We start from the raw sequence: 17,451 nt of genomic DNA, 5'->3' as shown, positions 1-17,451 counted from the left end.
CATCCATCCATCCATCCATCCATCCATCCATCCATCCATCCATCCATCCATCCATCCATCCATCCATCCATCCATCCATATTCTGTCTATCAGTGTGTGAACATTTGTATAAAAACAGTCCATTTGTTTTTCTCATTGAATTTGTCTTCAGTTCCTCCTTCAATCCATTTAATTTCTTTTCGATCTGACCTTTTGTTCCTTTTTATTCCTGTCTGTCCAACCATCCATTTCACCAACCAACTTTCCTTCCAGCTGTCCTTTTAATTTTTTACACTGTCTGGATTGCATATTTGCTTTAAACATTTTCCAGGAAGGGCTGGAAACTCTGGATAATTTCTATGCATGCTTATTTTTCTAGAATCTCTTATGTGACCAAGTGATTCCTGGTATTTTCTCCAGTATATCCCATTATTAGGTGTCCTAGTGTGGACAACATACAGCTTCTCTGACCCTGAACAGTCACGGTGACAAACCCTCTGTGTGTCATTGATTCATGTCCTTCAACTCTGGATTAAATTACTGCCGTGGCAGAAATTACTTTTAACAGCATCTATTTGAAGCAGGCAGGCAGACACACCATTTGAGACTGACTTAGTCTGCAAGTCTTTTCACCTTTTTTGGTGTCCCGTTGGAATTCATCATTTATTACCATCAATAGATTGTCTAATTTGTATGTGAGAAACATCTTCATCCTTTTTTCTAATCTTGAATCCTTTCTACATGAAAAATCAATTGCAGCAAAGGCAACAAGTCCAGATAATAAGGCCAAATACACACCTCGGTGTGTCTTCCAACAAAACCTTTGAGAACAAGAGTTAAATCCAATCTGTGTAAGGACAAGATCAAAGGCAGCAGGGAGGAGGCGCAGGCCCTTTAAGAGATACGGAGTGGGGAGGGCTGTGCATCCATAAAAGATGAGTTTATTCAGTGGCCATGGTAAGACATGGTTAAAAGCGCCTCTGCACTCCAGCGTGCTCTCATACCCATCACAGACGGAGCATCCCCGTCCTGCCGAGCGCTTCACACATGCTGACAAAGCTGCGCCAGAAGCTGGGATATGGATGCTCTCAGAGGAAAGGGATAAGCCTGGACCAAGAGAGGAAACAGAGTAAGAAGGAACAACAGTAGAGGAGTGCATGGACAGAATATTAGGCGTTTTATGGAATAAAAAAAAGAAGATAAACTGACGGTGCGGTAAAGGACTGTAAACAGTTTTATCAAGGCGGAGAAAGGGCAATTCCTTCTTTCCAGGCATGTCCCCTCTCTCTCCGCCCATTCTGTAGTTGCAGGTATTTCTAATTTGACTTGAGTGCCTTTCTTTGATGTGCTGGGAAACTAATAAACATGTTCCTCTTATTTATCATGCCACTGTCTATGTTTGCCAGACACATTTGCATGGGTTCAGAGAGTGATTTCAATGTGACTTTGTGGAGTTTAGTAATCTTTTCTGTAGTATTCTGCAGCGCATGGATCTCAAAATTAGGGCAGACACTTGAAGCAAGTTCTTTGTGTCTTCCCTTTTTGCTTTGGATGAAGGTAAAGCTGAGTTACTCCACTCCACATAGTCAAGTTTACAGTGCTGCAGTCCATTTAAAATACAGAAGTGTCTTTGAAATGCATTTTAGAGCAGATATCAGCAGGGCTCAGCATCTTAGGACGGGGGAGTGACTGGTGGTGTGGGTTGTGTCTAGAGAGCTTGTTTACTGCCTGTGTGGATAGGAGGCTGTTGATGTTCTGGCTCCCTGAGCTGACATCTGGGCTAGTGTGAAAGAGAGCTATTGATGGATTTTCTGCTGTTGGTTGGACAGGAAGAGACTGAAATTGGTGCAGCTAGAGATGGATGAATATTACTGCTGTGCTTTAGAAATACACAGGAACACTATTGAGGAGAATCAGAGAAATAAATCAAAATCTGGAAAGAAAATATCTTCATTAAATTGCTTTACTAGTAGCTCTAGCGAATCATTGTATTTCACATAGAAAGTTAAATAGATGCATAAATGATCTCCTGCTTTGAAGTTTTTTTCCCCTCAGATTTCTCTGCACAGATGCGGCACTAAATGAATGCTTCATTTTAAGCTTGTTTGTGAACCGCTCTCTAACCACAGAATGGTATTTTTTTCCACCTTGGTTCTGCTGTTTTTAAACTGCTGTGTTGTGGATTTTCTGCTGTGTTTGGGATGATCTTCCTCTTGGTGACACAATCTGGGTCAAGCTTTAGCCGGTTGATTGATTAACATTTGACCTGGTAATTCAAAGTGACAACCAAAATATTGTGTTTGAGGACAATAAAGGGGAGAAAAAAAAGGTATTTAACAAATACTTGCAGTTTGTTTTTTCCCCCCCAGCTAAATATAACATGTCTGTGACTGCATATATCTGCAGTCAAAGCTCCAGAAACTAAAATAATGTTATTGAAAATTAGGCTACTTCAGAACACCAGTTCCATTAAGATATCCCCTGATAAAGTACTTTAATGGAACTGAGAGAAGAGAAAATCTTGTAGAATCTCAACAACAAGTTCTTTTTATGGAGTTACTGAACATCATCATTTATATCTCTATGAGTCCATCTTTCTTGTACAGTTACATTTATATTAGCAATGCTGAAAAATAATACAATTCTAGAGTTTATAGAGGAGCTACTGGTGGACTAAGGGACTATAGGGCATTCAAGTCTTCCAACATATAATGATGCTTGAATTTAATTTAGATACAGCTTTGCAAACTTCAATCTTTCTGCCATACTGGCTTTAAAAAGATGATGCAGTTATTTAGCTCCTATAAATAAGCCATCGATGGCAACCATGTTTAATTTTCTACACCACAAACCCAAAATTTAGTAGATTTTTAAATTACATTGTTTAAAAGAGGTTATTTAATTTTCAGACTTGTTATAAGCCAGCATGATAGAAGCAGAGAGATGCTGAACTATATAAAACACAATCTTAGTTTTCTTTAAAAAATAGAAAACATTATGATTATGTACTGGAAAGAGGTTGTTCCTGCTTTGCACCAGGTTTTACTTTCTCTTTGAATTAGTAAACAGTTCCAAATGTTGGACAACGATTAGCTGATATATTGGATGCATAAATGAAGTCAATGTATTGACGCCCTCTTCGGGTTAAATGGGCCTCTAGAATCTTGGATTGAACTTTGGGAACATTTTGTTTTTCTTTACTGTAGATTTGATATGCTGGGATATTCACTTCTATTTTGTTTTTCACCAAGATTTTTATTTTCAAGTACCACCACTCATATTCCTGATGTATAGAAAAGGAGAAAAAAGTCCTCTTATAATGAAGTAACATAATCTCAAACAGAAATAGTTGAAAAACCTTAATCCTTAATTTTCCATACATCTTGTGTTCTGTTCTTTATTTTAAATATTCTTTGTCTGTTCAGTCCCAGTCTCTTCCCTCTTCACTGCCATCTTTGTTATTTAGCTCATTCTACCACCTTGGCCTGTTAATTACCCTGATCTCTCTCTCTCCCCTCCTGTCTATAAGCTTGTTGGCTGTTATTGTCCTTTGTTGGTTTCTTCTGTTGACTCTATGCCTCTGATTTCATTGTTGTCCTTCCAGTGTCTTCTTTTCAGGCATATATAGAGCTTTTTTTGTAATTTATTCTTTTTGACCAGATTTTTGTTCTGCGAATTAGGTTCTCCATGTCTAAAATCCTCTATTTTTCACGAAGTATTGGGGTTTTCCATGTGGCACTATTGATTAAGATTGACCATAGGATTTCAATAATTTCTGCTCATTGATGTTCTAAAATAGCATCTGGATCTTTTAAAATGTTTTTGTTCTTTTAGGATGCTTCACTGAAATATTATGCCTTTTCATAGAAATGCCAAAAATGTGGAGGTTTCTTGCATATTCAGCATAATAGAAACATTAGCATTTCCGGATGGAAGCAGAAGATGCCTTCCCCGTAGGGCAAGGTATTATCAGCCTTGTGGTTTAATCCTCCAGAAACAGACTTGTATCTTTGTGATTTAAATTTAATTATAATGCATGAGCAGTGTGAGCCGGTGCTGCTGCTGATTTTAGGGCTGGCTGACTAAAATGGAGGCCAAACACTATCTTTAATCAGCATCGATTTACATGATACCCTCCTCCCCTTCCTTGCTCGCTGCACAAATCTGTCAGGAAACGAATAGAGTCTTATCTCCCAGAAACGTTGAGCGATATGTCTTTTAAAAAATGCATCTATTGTAAAATCCAGCATTGTCAACATCAGAGCTGTCACATTCTGCATTCTGTTTAGCTTAGAAACCGCTTAGAGGATTGAGTATGTAGCTGGCAGTTTAAACAGCCACTTTTCTTAATCATTCAAACTTATCACCAAGTGACTGCATGGCTCTCGATGGCAGCTTTCTTACCTTCCATGGAAAGTGAGTGTGGTTCCGGGTTAGCAGGAGATGGTGGTTAACAAAGCTTTCACAAACCTCCAGTAACTGAAGAGCTGAAAAAAAGGAAAGACTTGTCAGACAATATGTCAAGAGACTCGAGAAGCCGTCGTTCTCCCCATCAATCTGATCAAACATCTTGAAGGTTATAAACTGAAAGATGGAGGAAGCCTGAATGGAAACGATGCAGTGTCCTGCTGTAGGAATGATTGTTGCCACAACCTGACAAGAAACGCTGCTTACAGGAACATTTCGCTTATTTTATTGAATCTCTGGATCTTGCATCGTTTCCTTTTAACTTGGGCATACTTTTTTCCTTTTAAGCCTTAGTTTTAAGCAAAGATGGCGGTCTTTTGAATCCAGAAGAATTCATCAGTTGACTAAAATGTGCGAACGAAAACCTGAAGTGAAAAGTGGCTTCTTTACATAAAATGTAATTTCTTTCAAATATCCCAAAATCTCTCCTAGGTATTTTTAGTTATTTTTTTCATCCTTTCTTATGTAAATGTAGCAGGAATGAGAATGAAACCTTGATTTTTAATGATAATTCAGTTCCAGTTTTAGCTCGTCCTGTTTTCAGATACTATGGAACATTGATGGCCAGAGATCTGCTCATGTGAGCCTTTTTGCTCATTGACTCGAAAGCAATCCCTCACACCAAGCATGCTTGTAGCGACACTGGAGTGGAAAAGCTCCGTTTTAACAGTAAGAAACCTCCAGCAGAACCAGGCTCAGTGTGAGCGGCCATCCACAGAGGGCATTTACAAACTCCTATATGTTAGTAACAATGTCTTACTATAAATAATAAAAGTTTTTATCACATTCTTAAAAGCATTAATGCAATTCAGACGTGAAGAATCCCAGCAGCAGTCACAAAATTCAGATGCTAGGTCCTAGTCTTTTTATACTATGCTGTTATCTGGTTTCTGTAATTTAAATTAATCATCCATAATGTTGTTAATTGTACGGTTTGAGCAAATAAATTTGACGTAAAAGAAGAATTTTTAATTAGAATATTGAAAATAGTCAGTCTAAAAGCAATTGAAGTGCTAGGTTAGAACCTAATCTGTAGATTTGTGCAAAGTTAGGAAAATATTGGTCAATTGGCACAAATATCACAATCTTAATGATAAATCATGTTTATATAGTAGGTTTCCTGATACTACCTCTTCATGTTTTTTAAAACACAAGTGCTACATTCTGCAGAGGTACTGCATGCTGTACAATTTAGCAGAGTTAGGTTGGCTCTTTCAACCTTTAAAAACAAAGAAACCCCCGCCCTCAAAAAACGTATCCTGAAGCATGAAAGTACTCAAAGATAACCGGAACTGCACATCTGTAAGGCATGAAAATGAGGGGCCATGCATGAGCAGCTGAATACACTGATCCAATAAGAAAACAAGGCATCAAATGCACTCTGGGGTCAGACATATCCTCTGTTTGTTTTCCCTTGTTTATATTTAAGATACAGGATTGACCACTCTACCTGCATGTTAAGGAGCTACAATTCATTTAACTTAATAACATTTCAATCATGTTTAATTGTTTCGGTGTTCATATAAATGATTTACATTAAAATCCATAAATAATTCATATATTTAATAAAAAGAAATGAACTGTTTTTTTCAGTCCTGTGTATTCTAGCTGCTGGGGGATTGTGTGGGGCTGAAATAAAATGTTAATGAATGCAATTAACATCTCTGACTTGCAAAAGAAAATTATCGATGCAGCATTTTACCCCTTTAATGCATTTGAAAATAGGTCTTACTGTAGGTGAATCAGAACTCAGGGCATGGAGATATTTGTTTCATCTTCACAGCATAAAAATGAAATGTTTATGTTTAATGATAATTTATCTCAAATACATTCAGTGCACTGCAAAAACAATCTAGAAATAATTCAGCACTGCTTAAATTAAGTGTATTGAGCCTTAATTTGAGCAGTTGAATAAGATGATCTGCCAATGGAATAAATATATTTTACTCTTATAAAAGATAATTAGACAATATGCACTTGAAATAAGAAAATACAGTTATTTCTTCTTATTTTTAATGATAAAATGCACTTATTTTAAGAAAAAATTACTTGTTTAGCTTTACAGTTTTTACACTGTGGATTTTTTTTTAAAGGCCAGTGGGTCAATAAAACCATATTAGAAGCAGGCTTGTAGCTTATCCTTCGGGTGGAATTGTGATCTTATTATTACAAAAAATGAATTGATAAAACCCAGTTCATCAGTATTTAAAAATGCACAGTGCTTAAGGGAAGGAAGATAATACAAAGATTTCTTTCTTTCTTCAGCCTGAACATCATGGAACCAGATTGGTGTATCCAGTAATAGGTTTTTATTTTACTTTAGCTTTTTTCCAATTGAAATCCTGCCGCATTGCGAGGTTTTGTTGCAGCCTAGAAAGCCTGTTGACTTTGTGTTGAGAAAAAGCGTTTCTCTCCTTTGTCTGAGTTTCACTTAAAAGGTTGTTTTGAACCAGGTCTGAAGTTCCATGTAGAGAATGCTGTTTTGAAGCTTCCCAGCACGTTGTCTCCCCAAGCCAATCAACTTCTCAGACTACAGCTTTCAGATTCTCTCATTTCAGTCTGATGTGTTTGTTAAACTAGGGAGCAGGAGGTTTCTTTTCAGGCAGACGCAATGCAATCTGCCGTGTTATTTATTATTCGTTTGTAGTTCTGTGAAAGAAGTTCCTGGGACATTTAAAGGTGTGTTTTTCTCAAACACAGAAGGAAAAACCTTGCATAGGTGTTTCAGCCATCGCTTTGTGAGGGGAGGTGTTGGGAAGGGACTGGGGAATGTTCATTTTATAGCATCTCAGGTTACTTCAAGGTCGTTTTGCTTTTGTATTCATTAACTTTCACTGTTGAAAAACCTAAATCAAAATTTTATGTAAAGAATTAATTATGCATTTATTTATTTATTTATTTATTTTTTAGATCTTTTCTATTTTGTATTTTTACCTTGTTAAGGTATTACTTACTATTAAATATTTCCAGTAGAGGGCAACCTTCATATAGCTTTGATTTAAGCTATCAGTTCTCAGAAAGCAATAGGATCCTGCTATAAGTAGAGACTTAAACACATTCAGTGCATTTTTTTTACTCCTCCTTAAACCCAAATCCGTTTTCCTAAATCATCAGGTTTGTAATTCATAGATTAGGATTACTGTTTTTAAACCAGTTGCCTACAAATATACTGGAAGCGTGACAGTGTATTATGACTTGTACTGAGCCTAGCAGAAAAGATTTTATGTGTTGAGATTTTATGTCTGCATTTATCTTTAAACATGTATTAATGAACTGAAACCGTCTTTTCAAACAGTTTAGGTTTTGTCAGTACTGCACTTAATGTCCAGGAAAAAATAAATCCCTATTTGTCTGCAGAAAGTAGGGCAAACAGAAACTGAAGGGTTATCTCTGGTAATGACGTTGGCTGTAAGTCATAGGTATCTAGTTTTAGTCCCTGCTTCTTCAGTGTCAGTCATGTCCTCAGTCAAGACGTTTCACCTGCCTTGCCTGCTGTTGGTGGTCAGTGGCACTAATTGTATGGCTGACACTCAGTCTTTCTGCCCCAGTGCAGCGGTGGGGACAATGCAGCTCACCACCTTCAGTAAGTAAATGATTGAAAATGGTGTTTTGGGTTATTCAGACTACATATAGGCTCTAAGTTCAGACCATTTACCATTTAAACTAGCCAAAGTTGACCTCTTCTATAGATCTCAATTCAAAGCCACTCTATAATTTCTGATTTCCTCATTCTGATTTGTTAAATTTTAGCTTGAACTCATCCCCTGGTCTACGAAACTTCAAACATCTCAGACAATGAGTATGCATCAAAGACAGGGTGTGGTTTTCTTCTCTGTTCTGTGTCTACCCCAGAGTGGTGGATGGGAAGTTGGTTGGACTCCTCATTGGACTGAATGCTTTGCTTTGAAATAGTGATGCGATGTACAATCATGGTGGGTTAAATAGAGATGCTCAACTAAACTGTCAATGTGTTTTTACTTAGGATTTGTTGGAAACAAAAATCTGCCTATCAAGGTAAATTGAATGACTTATTTCCATCAGTATAGATTGGCTTTATTGAAAATTGTCCATTTGTTAACATTACATCTTTTGTTTTGGCAGTGATGAAACTGCATTGTAGATTTGTACAAGTCAATTCTAATATAAGGTCTTCCGAAAAGGATTTCTGCCACCTTGTACCTTTTACTTATGGTGTATTTCTTGGAGCTTTGGACACAAAAACTTACTAAATCATGACTAGTGTGACTGACAGCTCACCCATAGATGGTATACGATTTGAAATATGTGTTTTAATCCGGAACTTTAACACAATTTATTAACCAGTGGATTGGGAGCTTAATATGATGCCTGGGATTGGATCAGGATATCCCTGCATTCATTAGCATCTTGACTTACTTGATTCTTTTGATCTTTGGTACATCATATCTCCTGTGAAACAACATTGAGGACAGACCAAAGGATCTCAGAGGGTTTAAGGTTAGGACAGATGTGTGATTCTGTGAGAGTCTGAGCCAAATGAATGCTGGCATTAACACATAATGTTTGATCATTCCTCAAAGGCCATGCTTTAAAGAAGAAGCTCGCTACCTTGGTTCAGATGTAGTGGGTTGCTGCCAGCTGAGACATTAATCGCTGCACAACTGTTTACTTGAGGCTTTTCACAGAAGACCCATCTTTATACTGAAGCACAGCCTTTTTTAATATAGAGAATAAGCATTTACACCTACACATCATTATCAGTGATAATTTATAGGTTTGTTGAAACATGAAAATATCTCCAAAAATTGACAGTTTTCTAAAGTCAATAAATTGGACCTAATTTAGTTGAGTAGTTTGAAACCAGGAACACACCCCAAAGTAAAAAAAAAACAGGATAAATAAAGTTTCCAGAGTCCAGTTTTCATTCGACTTCTTGTTGCATCCCAGATCTGCATCTTACTAAAAACTGGGAACAGACTTATGGTAGAAAACGGTAACATTTGGACAATTTGACACCAGCACTCGTTTGTTTTGTTTTGTTTATTTTATTTACTGGCTATTCCTACATCATGTGTTGTTGTCATGACAGCTTAGATATATGGTCATGTAATAAACCCTTGCACCAACTTTGATTATTCCTCAAACACTAAACTAAAACTAATCAACTGGAATAATGACCAAATTAAAGCAAATAGCACGCCACTAGTGGCTTGTTTGATAATCCATAACTTAAAGATGAAAAGGCCCACGTGAAAAAATGTGTTCTGTGGAGCAACAAGATGTATGGAAAGTGTAAATGATGAATATGCTATAAAAGAAAGGGGGAATTTAATAACTTACAGGTCTAGTCTTGCAGTAGATCACTCAAAAACTTTCATTATTGTTTTTTATTGTTGTTTTTTTTTTTTGTTTTTACTGATTTAGTGCCTGACTTGCTTGTGTGGCTTTAGATCATATTTATGTTGCGGCACAAACATGGGGAGAGGCAGCTTCACTTGAAGGCAAAAGTTTTTCTTCAGGGTTAGAAGAAAACAGCAATATTTTTATATAAATTAATGCTCATGTAGTTTAAGACATCCTTTTATAATAAATTTGCTTGTTGGTAACTTAATAAAAGCATGATATAGAACCTTTAGGTAAAACAAGGATGTCCTGCATTGTTTTAGGGTTTCTTTTTGACCTCTTGCTATGGGTGATGCATTCTTAAAATCATTTTTTTTTGGCTGAATACTCCTAGGAAGGTTTCCGGCGGTGTCAATTTCTCTTTCTTCATGTATAATGACACTGTTTTTTTTGGCCTGCTTAAGTCTCACAGTCTTAGAAACGGCTTCCAAACCATTTTCAGCCGTAAATTCTTTAGGTAGGGTGAATTCTTTCTGGTAAAGGTGAAACAAATCTGTGGTTAAAATTTTTAAGGAGGGACTGGCAGCCTAGTAGTTAGGGCATAGGGCTATGAATCCTGAGGTTGTGAGTTCAATCCCCTACTCCCACAGACTGTCACTCTGGCTCCCTGAGCAAGACCCTTAACCCCACACTGCTCCCCAAGGGGATGGGTTAAATGTAGAGAAGTAATTTCCCTCTGAGATTATTAGAGTGTATGGAAAAAAATAAAAATAAATAGGCCAAGGTTGGTCTGGACAGTTTTAAGCTTAAACATCCCATATTTTGCTAAATTCACATTACAAACATTTTGTAAGTCATATGTGTCCTGAAGCAGATGTATGAGGTGCACAGATGAAGAAAAATAATCCTTTCATGCCTATCACTGCCTTCCTCCCTCTAATGGAACGCAACTTAGGTGTGACTGTGTGTGCATGCATGGTAGTGTGTATGGTAGTGTGTTTTTGTGTGTCTCTGTGTTGTCTTAGGACAGACTGGCGACCTGTCCAGGGTGTACCCCAACTCTCGCCCGTAGAATGCACCGGCCCCACCGAGATGGATGGATTTCTGTCTGCCCAATCTGAGAACAATTTGTTGCACACATGACAAAAACATCTACGGGCTTCATCTGTAATATCTTTATTTATTTTAGAATGGAGCATAAAACGATACCTTTATTGTATGAAGTCGTCTTAAAATTCCCAGTCACTGTGTCCTTTGGTAAAACACTTTTCCTGCCTACCTGTTATTGGTGGTCAGAGTGCTCTTTGTGGCACCATTTATGGCAACCTTCCTTCAGTCAGTCTAAAGTGCTAAAATGTTCTCAGACCTAATTAGGTACTATATAAGTTCATTCAGTTTGTTTTGAAACCTGTGGAAAAACAAAAAATAAAACTCATAACATGAATGAAAAGGCAATTAAAGCAGCCCTTAGGTTTTACCACACACTCACTATGATGTATTCTTAAGCTGTTAATTCTTTTAATTCTGATGTCTCACAGCAAATACAAACCTAAGAGAGTCAGATGATTAAAATATAAGAAGGGTTTTGATATGGAAACGCCAAGGCATACACAGTTAGAGAGAAAACTGCTCACCTTGCAGCAGCTTGTGATCGACAAAATGTGATAATTAAAGAAGCTGTTTTTTTTAAAGGGGAGTGTAGTTATCACAAAGCAAAGACCATTCTAGACTGGGGAGATGAGAAGACTTGGAAGCTTTACTACATGAAGCTGTGTCCCAGACTCAGCCTGCCACTATTGCATCCTTTTGTTAAACAAGAAAGGAAGAGGCATCTTAACTTGGAAAAAGGAAACAAAATACCGTTGTTTAGCTGGTTCAAATTATTTGTTAAGCAAAACAAATTAATATTTTAATTTGATTTGAATATCTATGTCCTTTAGTTATATGTTTGAGGTCTAGAGTCAAGATTCCAGTCAGTGATGATATAAGAAATTCCACGTGGTTCAACTCAGTTTATTTATATAGCAACAATTCAAAATGGTAAATGGCATGTACTTATAGCGCCTTTATTCAAGTCAGGAGACTTGACCAAAGCGCTTGACACTACATTAATTCACCCATTCACGCACACACTCACACACTGATGGTGGCAAGCTACACTGTAGCCACAGCTGCCCTGGGGCTCACTGACAGAAGCGGGGCTGCCGTACACTGGCTCCGCCGGGCCCTCTGACTACCATCAGACATGTCATCTCAAACTGGTTAAAACCTGACCGATGGCTTTGAGTCGAAAGGTGTGTTTCCATCAGCTTTTTCTAATGAGCTTTTTGAAGTATTTCATTAGATAAGCTTTCTCGAAACAGGAAAATTTGAATCAACTCCCTAAAGTTTGCAAAGAAGTTTTTACGCTCACTTGAGGTGTTTTGGTGAAAAAGGATGACGTACAAAATGGGACACGGAAACAAGACGGAGAGAACTTTTACTCGCATGACTTATCAGCTGTTTCTGATGTCGGTACTTCCTGGATTTTCCTGTTATAGAGGCAGCATCACCATTGCTAAAATGTTAAAGTAGGAACTATCTTCCCTGATCGCAACACATTCAATAAAATTTTACTCCATTACTGATCTGTGGTCAGTGCTAGACTTCAGCCTCTACTTCCTGTTTACTACAGCTCTTGTTAACTTCACTTCAAACCAAATGGGAACACAGCAAATTTGCATGTCCTTTTTTTTGAACTTTTAAAAGTTCCCTTAGAATTAGAATTTCCATCAAATGAAAACCAAGCTAATGGCTTTGCAGGATTCACTGGACAAGCATGTAACAACAGTAGATATTTGTTTTCATTACTTAAAGGTGTAGAGGGAAGATTTCATATTCTGTTTGTTTTTTAGCTCCCAATCCTTGAGTAACTTGTATCTTCTTAAGTTATTTGCTTTCATCAGTTGAGACATCCTAAGATTTATCTTGTATTTGGTGCCTAAGAAATTTCATTAAATGCAGAAAAAATAAAAGTGAAATAAACTGACTAACCAAGAACCCTGATTTATTTGTTCCAGCTGGAGTAATTTAGTTTCATGAAGTAATAAAGGGCAAATATTGTTTTAGTGTTTGTGGACCAACCTAGCTGTTAGAGCTTTTCACATTAGCAAACATCATCCATATAGTTTAATCCTAAAATCAGTAGCTGTTACAATTTGACTTTAAATTAAAAAACCCACACATTTTATGTAGACTCAGCCATTTTCCTCTGTCTTTCAGATTCTTGGGTTTAGAGTGTAGAAAACAGTGAGCAGTACTTTTATTAAAGATGGCTCTGAGTTTTATTTGCTCTGTGAAATTAAAAACCTTTATAAGCTGTTTGAGTTTGCTCTGTGAGATCATACAAATGTTTTGTTTGTGATGGATGTTGAGTTTCAAATTATTTTGGACCTCCCTGTTGGTCATATTTTTTTAGTACACTATACATGTTTCAGATGAATTCATTTTTTTTAGAGAATATTTCTTGATTGCAGTCCTTTTCTGTTTGACTTTGGTCTTTTAAAGGTTCCCTGAAATTGTCAGGGAAGGGGGGTCATTTTCCGCTGCTACAGCTACATTTTGTTTTCCTCCATGGTTTCTCAATCTTAGAGGCTTTTCTTGTACTGGCCTGATTTTTATCTTAACAGTTTTCTCATCCTTAATGTGACAGAAAAAGCAACAGGAAGCCCTAGAGTTGAAGTAAAAAGGATTTTTTTTTTCTTATAATGATGTGATGAAATTTAATGATCAGCAGGTTTATTTTAGGAATGAATTGAGTCTCAAGGATTGTAGTTTTTCACAAAAGTGGGTTCTTTTTTTCTTCATCCCCCATAACCAGTTTTAGTTATTTCTTTCGATGCTGTGCTCTCATTGAATTTTCTGATGCATTTATCTGCATTGCATAAAAATGCAGATTTTATTACCTCACACCTGCAGGATGTGTGAGATAAATTACCTGAGAAGAACCACTTACTTGTCTGCAGGGCTGCATGATATTAGAAATTATGTGATGGTTATATTGATGTTAAATATTGCAGCAGTTATATCTGTTGCAATCAAACACAATTTTCCTCACTTATCCCCTTCTCATCTGTCATTACAAAGCTTCCAACACTCTGAGACCTCTGGCATCTTGAAGCTGTCAGGGGACTTTTTACTGGAGTGAGACTCAATTTACTTGGTAGAATGGAATATATTATTGAATTGCAAAGGGGATTTTTTTTTTTTTAACATGTTTTATATTATAGCCAAAATATTTTATCTTCCCACTCCTCCACACAGATCTCCTCTAGCTCAGTCAGGTTCCTGAGCTGTCGCTGAGAAACGCAGAGTTTGAGCTCCCTCCAAAGATTTTCTATTGGATTTAGTTCTGGAGACTGGCTAGGCCACACCGGAACCTTGATATGCTTCTTCCAGAGGCACTCCCTGGTTATCCTGACTGTGTGCTTCAGGTCATTGTCACGTTGGAAGACCCAGCCTCGACCTATCTTCAATGGTCTAACTGAGGGAAGTAGGTTGTTCCACCAAATCATCTTGCAATACATGCACCTGGTCATCCTCTCGTTATTGCAGTGCAGTCACCATGTCCCATGTGAAGAAACCCCCCCACCCCAAAGTATGATGCAACCACCCCCATGCTTCACTGTAGGGATAGTGTTCTTGGGATGGTTTGCATCATTCTGTCATGATCATGACTCTGATAGCTGGCCTCATTCCCAGCTATCAGTACATGATCATTATTGCTGAGATTACTAATGTGTAATGCTTAATTATTTAAAAAAAGGCTTTTAATCATCCCACTCTCTGTCTCGCCTTGTATCCTGGGTCCTACGATATGGGTCTCTTGACACAGTCTAATTCCTCGAAACATGTTTAGTGGAATTCTGACCAAAAAGTTCTATTTTGGTCTCCTTTGACCATATGACTTTTTCTCATGTTTCCTCTGGATCATCCAAATGGTCATTGGCCAATTTAAGATGGGCCTTGACATGTGCTTGTTTAAGTAAAGGAACGTTCTGTGCCATACTTGATTTCAAACCCTGATGTCTCACAGTAACCTTGGAAATGGTGGTCCCAGCTCTTTTCAGGTTATTTACCAGTTACTCCCGTGTAGTTCTGGGCTGATTTCTCACTTTTTTTTAGGATCACAGAGAGCCTATCTTGCATGGAGCCCCAGTCCGAGGGAGATTGACAGTAATGTTTAGTTCTTCCATTTTATAATGATTGCTCCAACAGTGGAACTTTTTTCACCAAGCTGCTTGGCAATTTCCCCTAACCCTCTAGTATTCTCTAGTGCAGGGGTGCTCAAGTCCAGTCCTCAAGAGCTACTATCCTGCAACTTTTTTAAGCACCCCATGTTTAACACACCTGAATCAAATAATTAGCTCGTCACCATGCCTCTGCTGGGCTAAATGAGGGGATTGAGCTTTTCGATTCAGGTGTGTTAGAGAAGAGATGCCTCTAAAAGTTACATGAGGGTAGCCCTTGAGGACTGGACTTGAGCACCCCTGCCCTAGTGTCTTTGGACATCTCTTTGGTCTTGGCCATGTTAGTAGTTGGCTTCTTACTGATTGTATGGGGTGGACAGTTGTCTTTATGCAGCTAATGACCTCAAACAGGTGCATCTAATTTAGGATAATAAATGGAGTGGAGATGGACATTATGAAGGCAGACAGGTCTTTGACGGTCAGAATTCTAGCTGATAGACAGGTGTTCAAATACTTATTTGCAGCTGTATCATACAAATAAATAGTTAAAAAAATCATACACTGTGATTTCAGCACCTGTTATTAATTTCCATGACTTCTAATTGGGAGAACTCGCAAAATAGGAGTGTGTTAAATTTTTTTCCTCACTATATATGTTATTCATATTATATGAAAATAACAGTATTAGATATAAGATAAACAAGCAAAAATGTTCAAGACTGCTATGAAAGTACTGCTATAATTAGCAATATTTTTGTTTTTCCTTCCTTTGTCAAAATTTTCTCCACCTCTATTAGCCTTACTAAAATCTGTTGGGAAGTGTATCCAATTAAGCCTTTGTTGGAAGGTGTAAGAGATAAGGTTTTGTGATTTTTAATTGTGTGATTTTTATGCTTAAGTAGCAAATCAGTGACTCTCTGGCTGCATATACAGAAATCTAAGAACTTTTTCTGGTCAGTAAAATCCCCATACCCAGCTGCCATGACATCTCGTTTTAATAGAGATTTTTTGTCTTACAGAATAAGATACTTTTAGCTTATTTTTCGTACAGAGGCATTTTAATGTTCAGTCCTGTTTACACAGGCTGGAAACTTTGTTTGGTTCAGAAAAAAATTATTTTCTTCAGCATGGCAGAAAATCAATGAAAACGTTCCTTGATTAATAAGGTCCCTGACAGGAACAAAATGCCAAGTTTTTACAGTTCCAGGTCAAGTTTACTTCTTTTTTTTCCTTTTTCACAGTTCAATAAAAATAGATACATTTCACTTTGAAATATTTATCAAACAAAAATTGTTTTTCTGTTGCAGATCTCAGTTTGACAAACATTTATGTTGATATAAAAAAGTTTGTTGTCTGGAAAACTGGTTTAAACTTAGAAAAAATGTCTCCGGTAGAAATAAACTGGAATTATGCATTATTCATTTGTGGTAATTTTTGAAGCTTCTATACGATCTGAATGATCATCATTCATGCTCTGACTGCTCCTTTATATAGACTCCTCTCCAGTACAACAGAGCCACAGAAACTCCTCCACAGAAGTGCATTGTAAATAGTTCTGCTCTTTTTTCTTACCTTTCTTCATTTTGTAATGATGTGATAATATTGTCGGCCTTCATTGTTGAACAACTTATAGTTAAACAGTGATGCTGACATCTATTATTTCTGGAGATCGACCAAACTGTTGATGTTGACATCAATATAGCTGATCCCAAAACTGTGCTGCAGTTTCTAGTGCAGTTATTGCTTTTTATTTCTCCTTTCACATTTAAAAAATGACACAATAAATATAAATCTTAACCCACAGACACACTAAGAATGAAGTAAATAAAGAAATAAGTTAAACTGGCAGCAGCAGAGAAAAAAAAAGATGGGGAAACCCCAAAACTACACTACCAGATCATGACAAATGGGTTCAAGTAGATTTTGGTGAAGTGAAGTCAGCCTTATTTCCCCACGGAGAATTATCAAAGTATTCCTCATATTTAAAGAAATTATAAACCATGGTTAGTATAGAAATACAAGCTTAGATATCACTTAAAGAAGATTAAGGTAAGAATTCTGGGATACATATTGATGTCCGGAAGAAAGAAGAAATGACCTGACCAAATCAGTAGAAGAAACAAGTGTGTTAGAGTATTAAACTATTCTTAGGGTAAGAATGAAGTTTTATAGATCCAAGACAGAAGGAAGAAGAAAAGGGAAGGTTTGATTTCTAAGACTGATGAAGAAAGGAGCCGGAGAATATGTAGGGAAAGCTACTACAACATCAGGGTCAGCCATTAGACGGTTGTTTCTGCCACACTTGTAGCTGAGAGGAAGGTGGCTTTCAGGGATGCCTTTAAAATATTCCTTTTAAGAAGATAAGTGTTACCCGAAGCAAGATTAGGAGGCTGAAGGGCTTCTTGTGTCCACAAACAGCATAGAAATGTGTTAAAGGGATGAACCTTATGGATAC

General features: G+C 37.2%; 1 protein-coding gene across 1 annotated transcript in view; it reads left to right on the top strand.

Moving 5' to 3' along the window:
- LOC107104385 (SRC kinase signaling inhibitor 1-like) overlaps positions 1-17,451 on the top strand; it is a gene marked incomplete at its 3' end in the record, with an annotated part of 58,477 nt that overhangs the window by 4,009 nt on the left and 37,017 nt on the right. Inside the window, exon 2 of the mRNA XM_015404376.1 lies at positions 993-1,108. Coding sequence (XP_015259862.1) covers positions 993-1,108 — 116 coding nt within the window. The remainder of the gene's footprint in view (positions 1-992; positions 1,109-17,451) is intronic.

This window comes from Cyprinodon variegatus, unplaced genomic scaffold (genome assembly GCF_000732505.1).
Source record: "Cyprinodon variegatus isolate N-32 unplaced genomic scaffold, C_variegatus-1.0 Scaffold1717, whole genome shotgun sequence".
NCBI classification, from domain to species: domain Eukaryota; kingdom Metazoa; phylum Chordata; class Actinopteri; order Cyprinodontiformes; family Cyprinodontidae; genus Cyprinodon; species Cyprinodon variegatus.
Note: the sequence above shows the minus strand (reverse complement) of the source record. Positions and strands in the feature narration are given on the sequence as shown.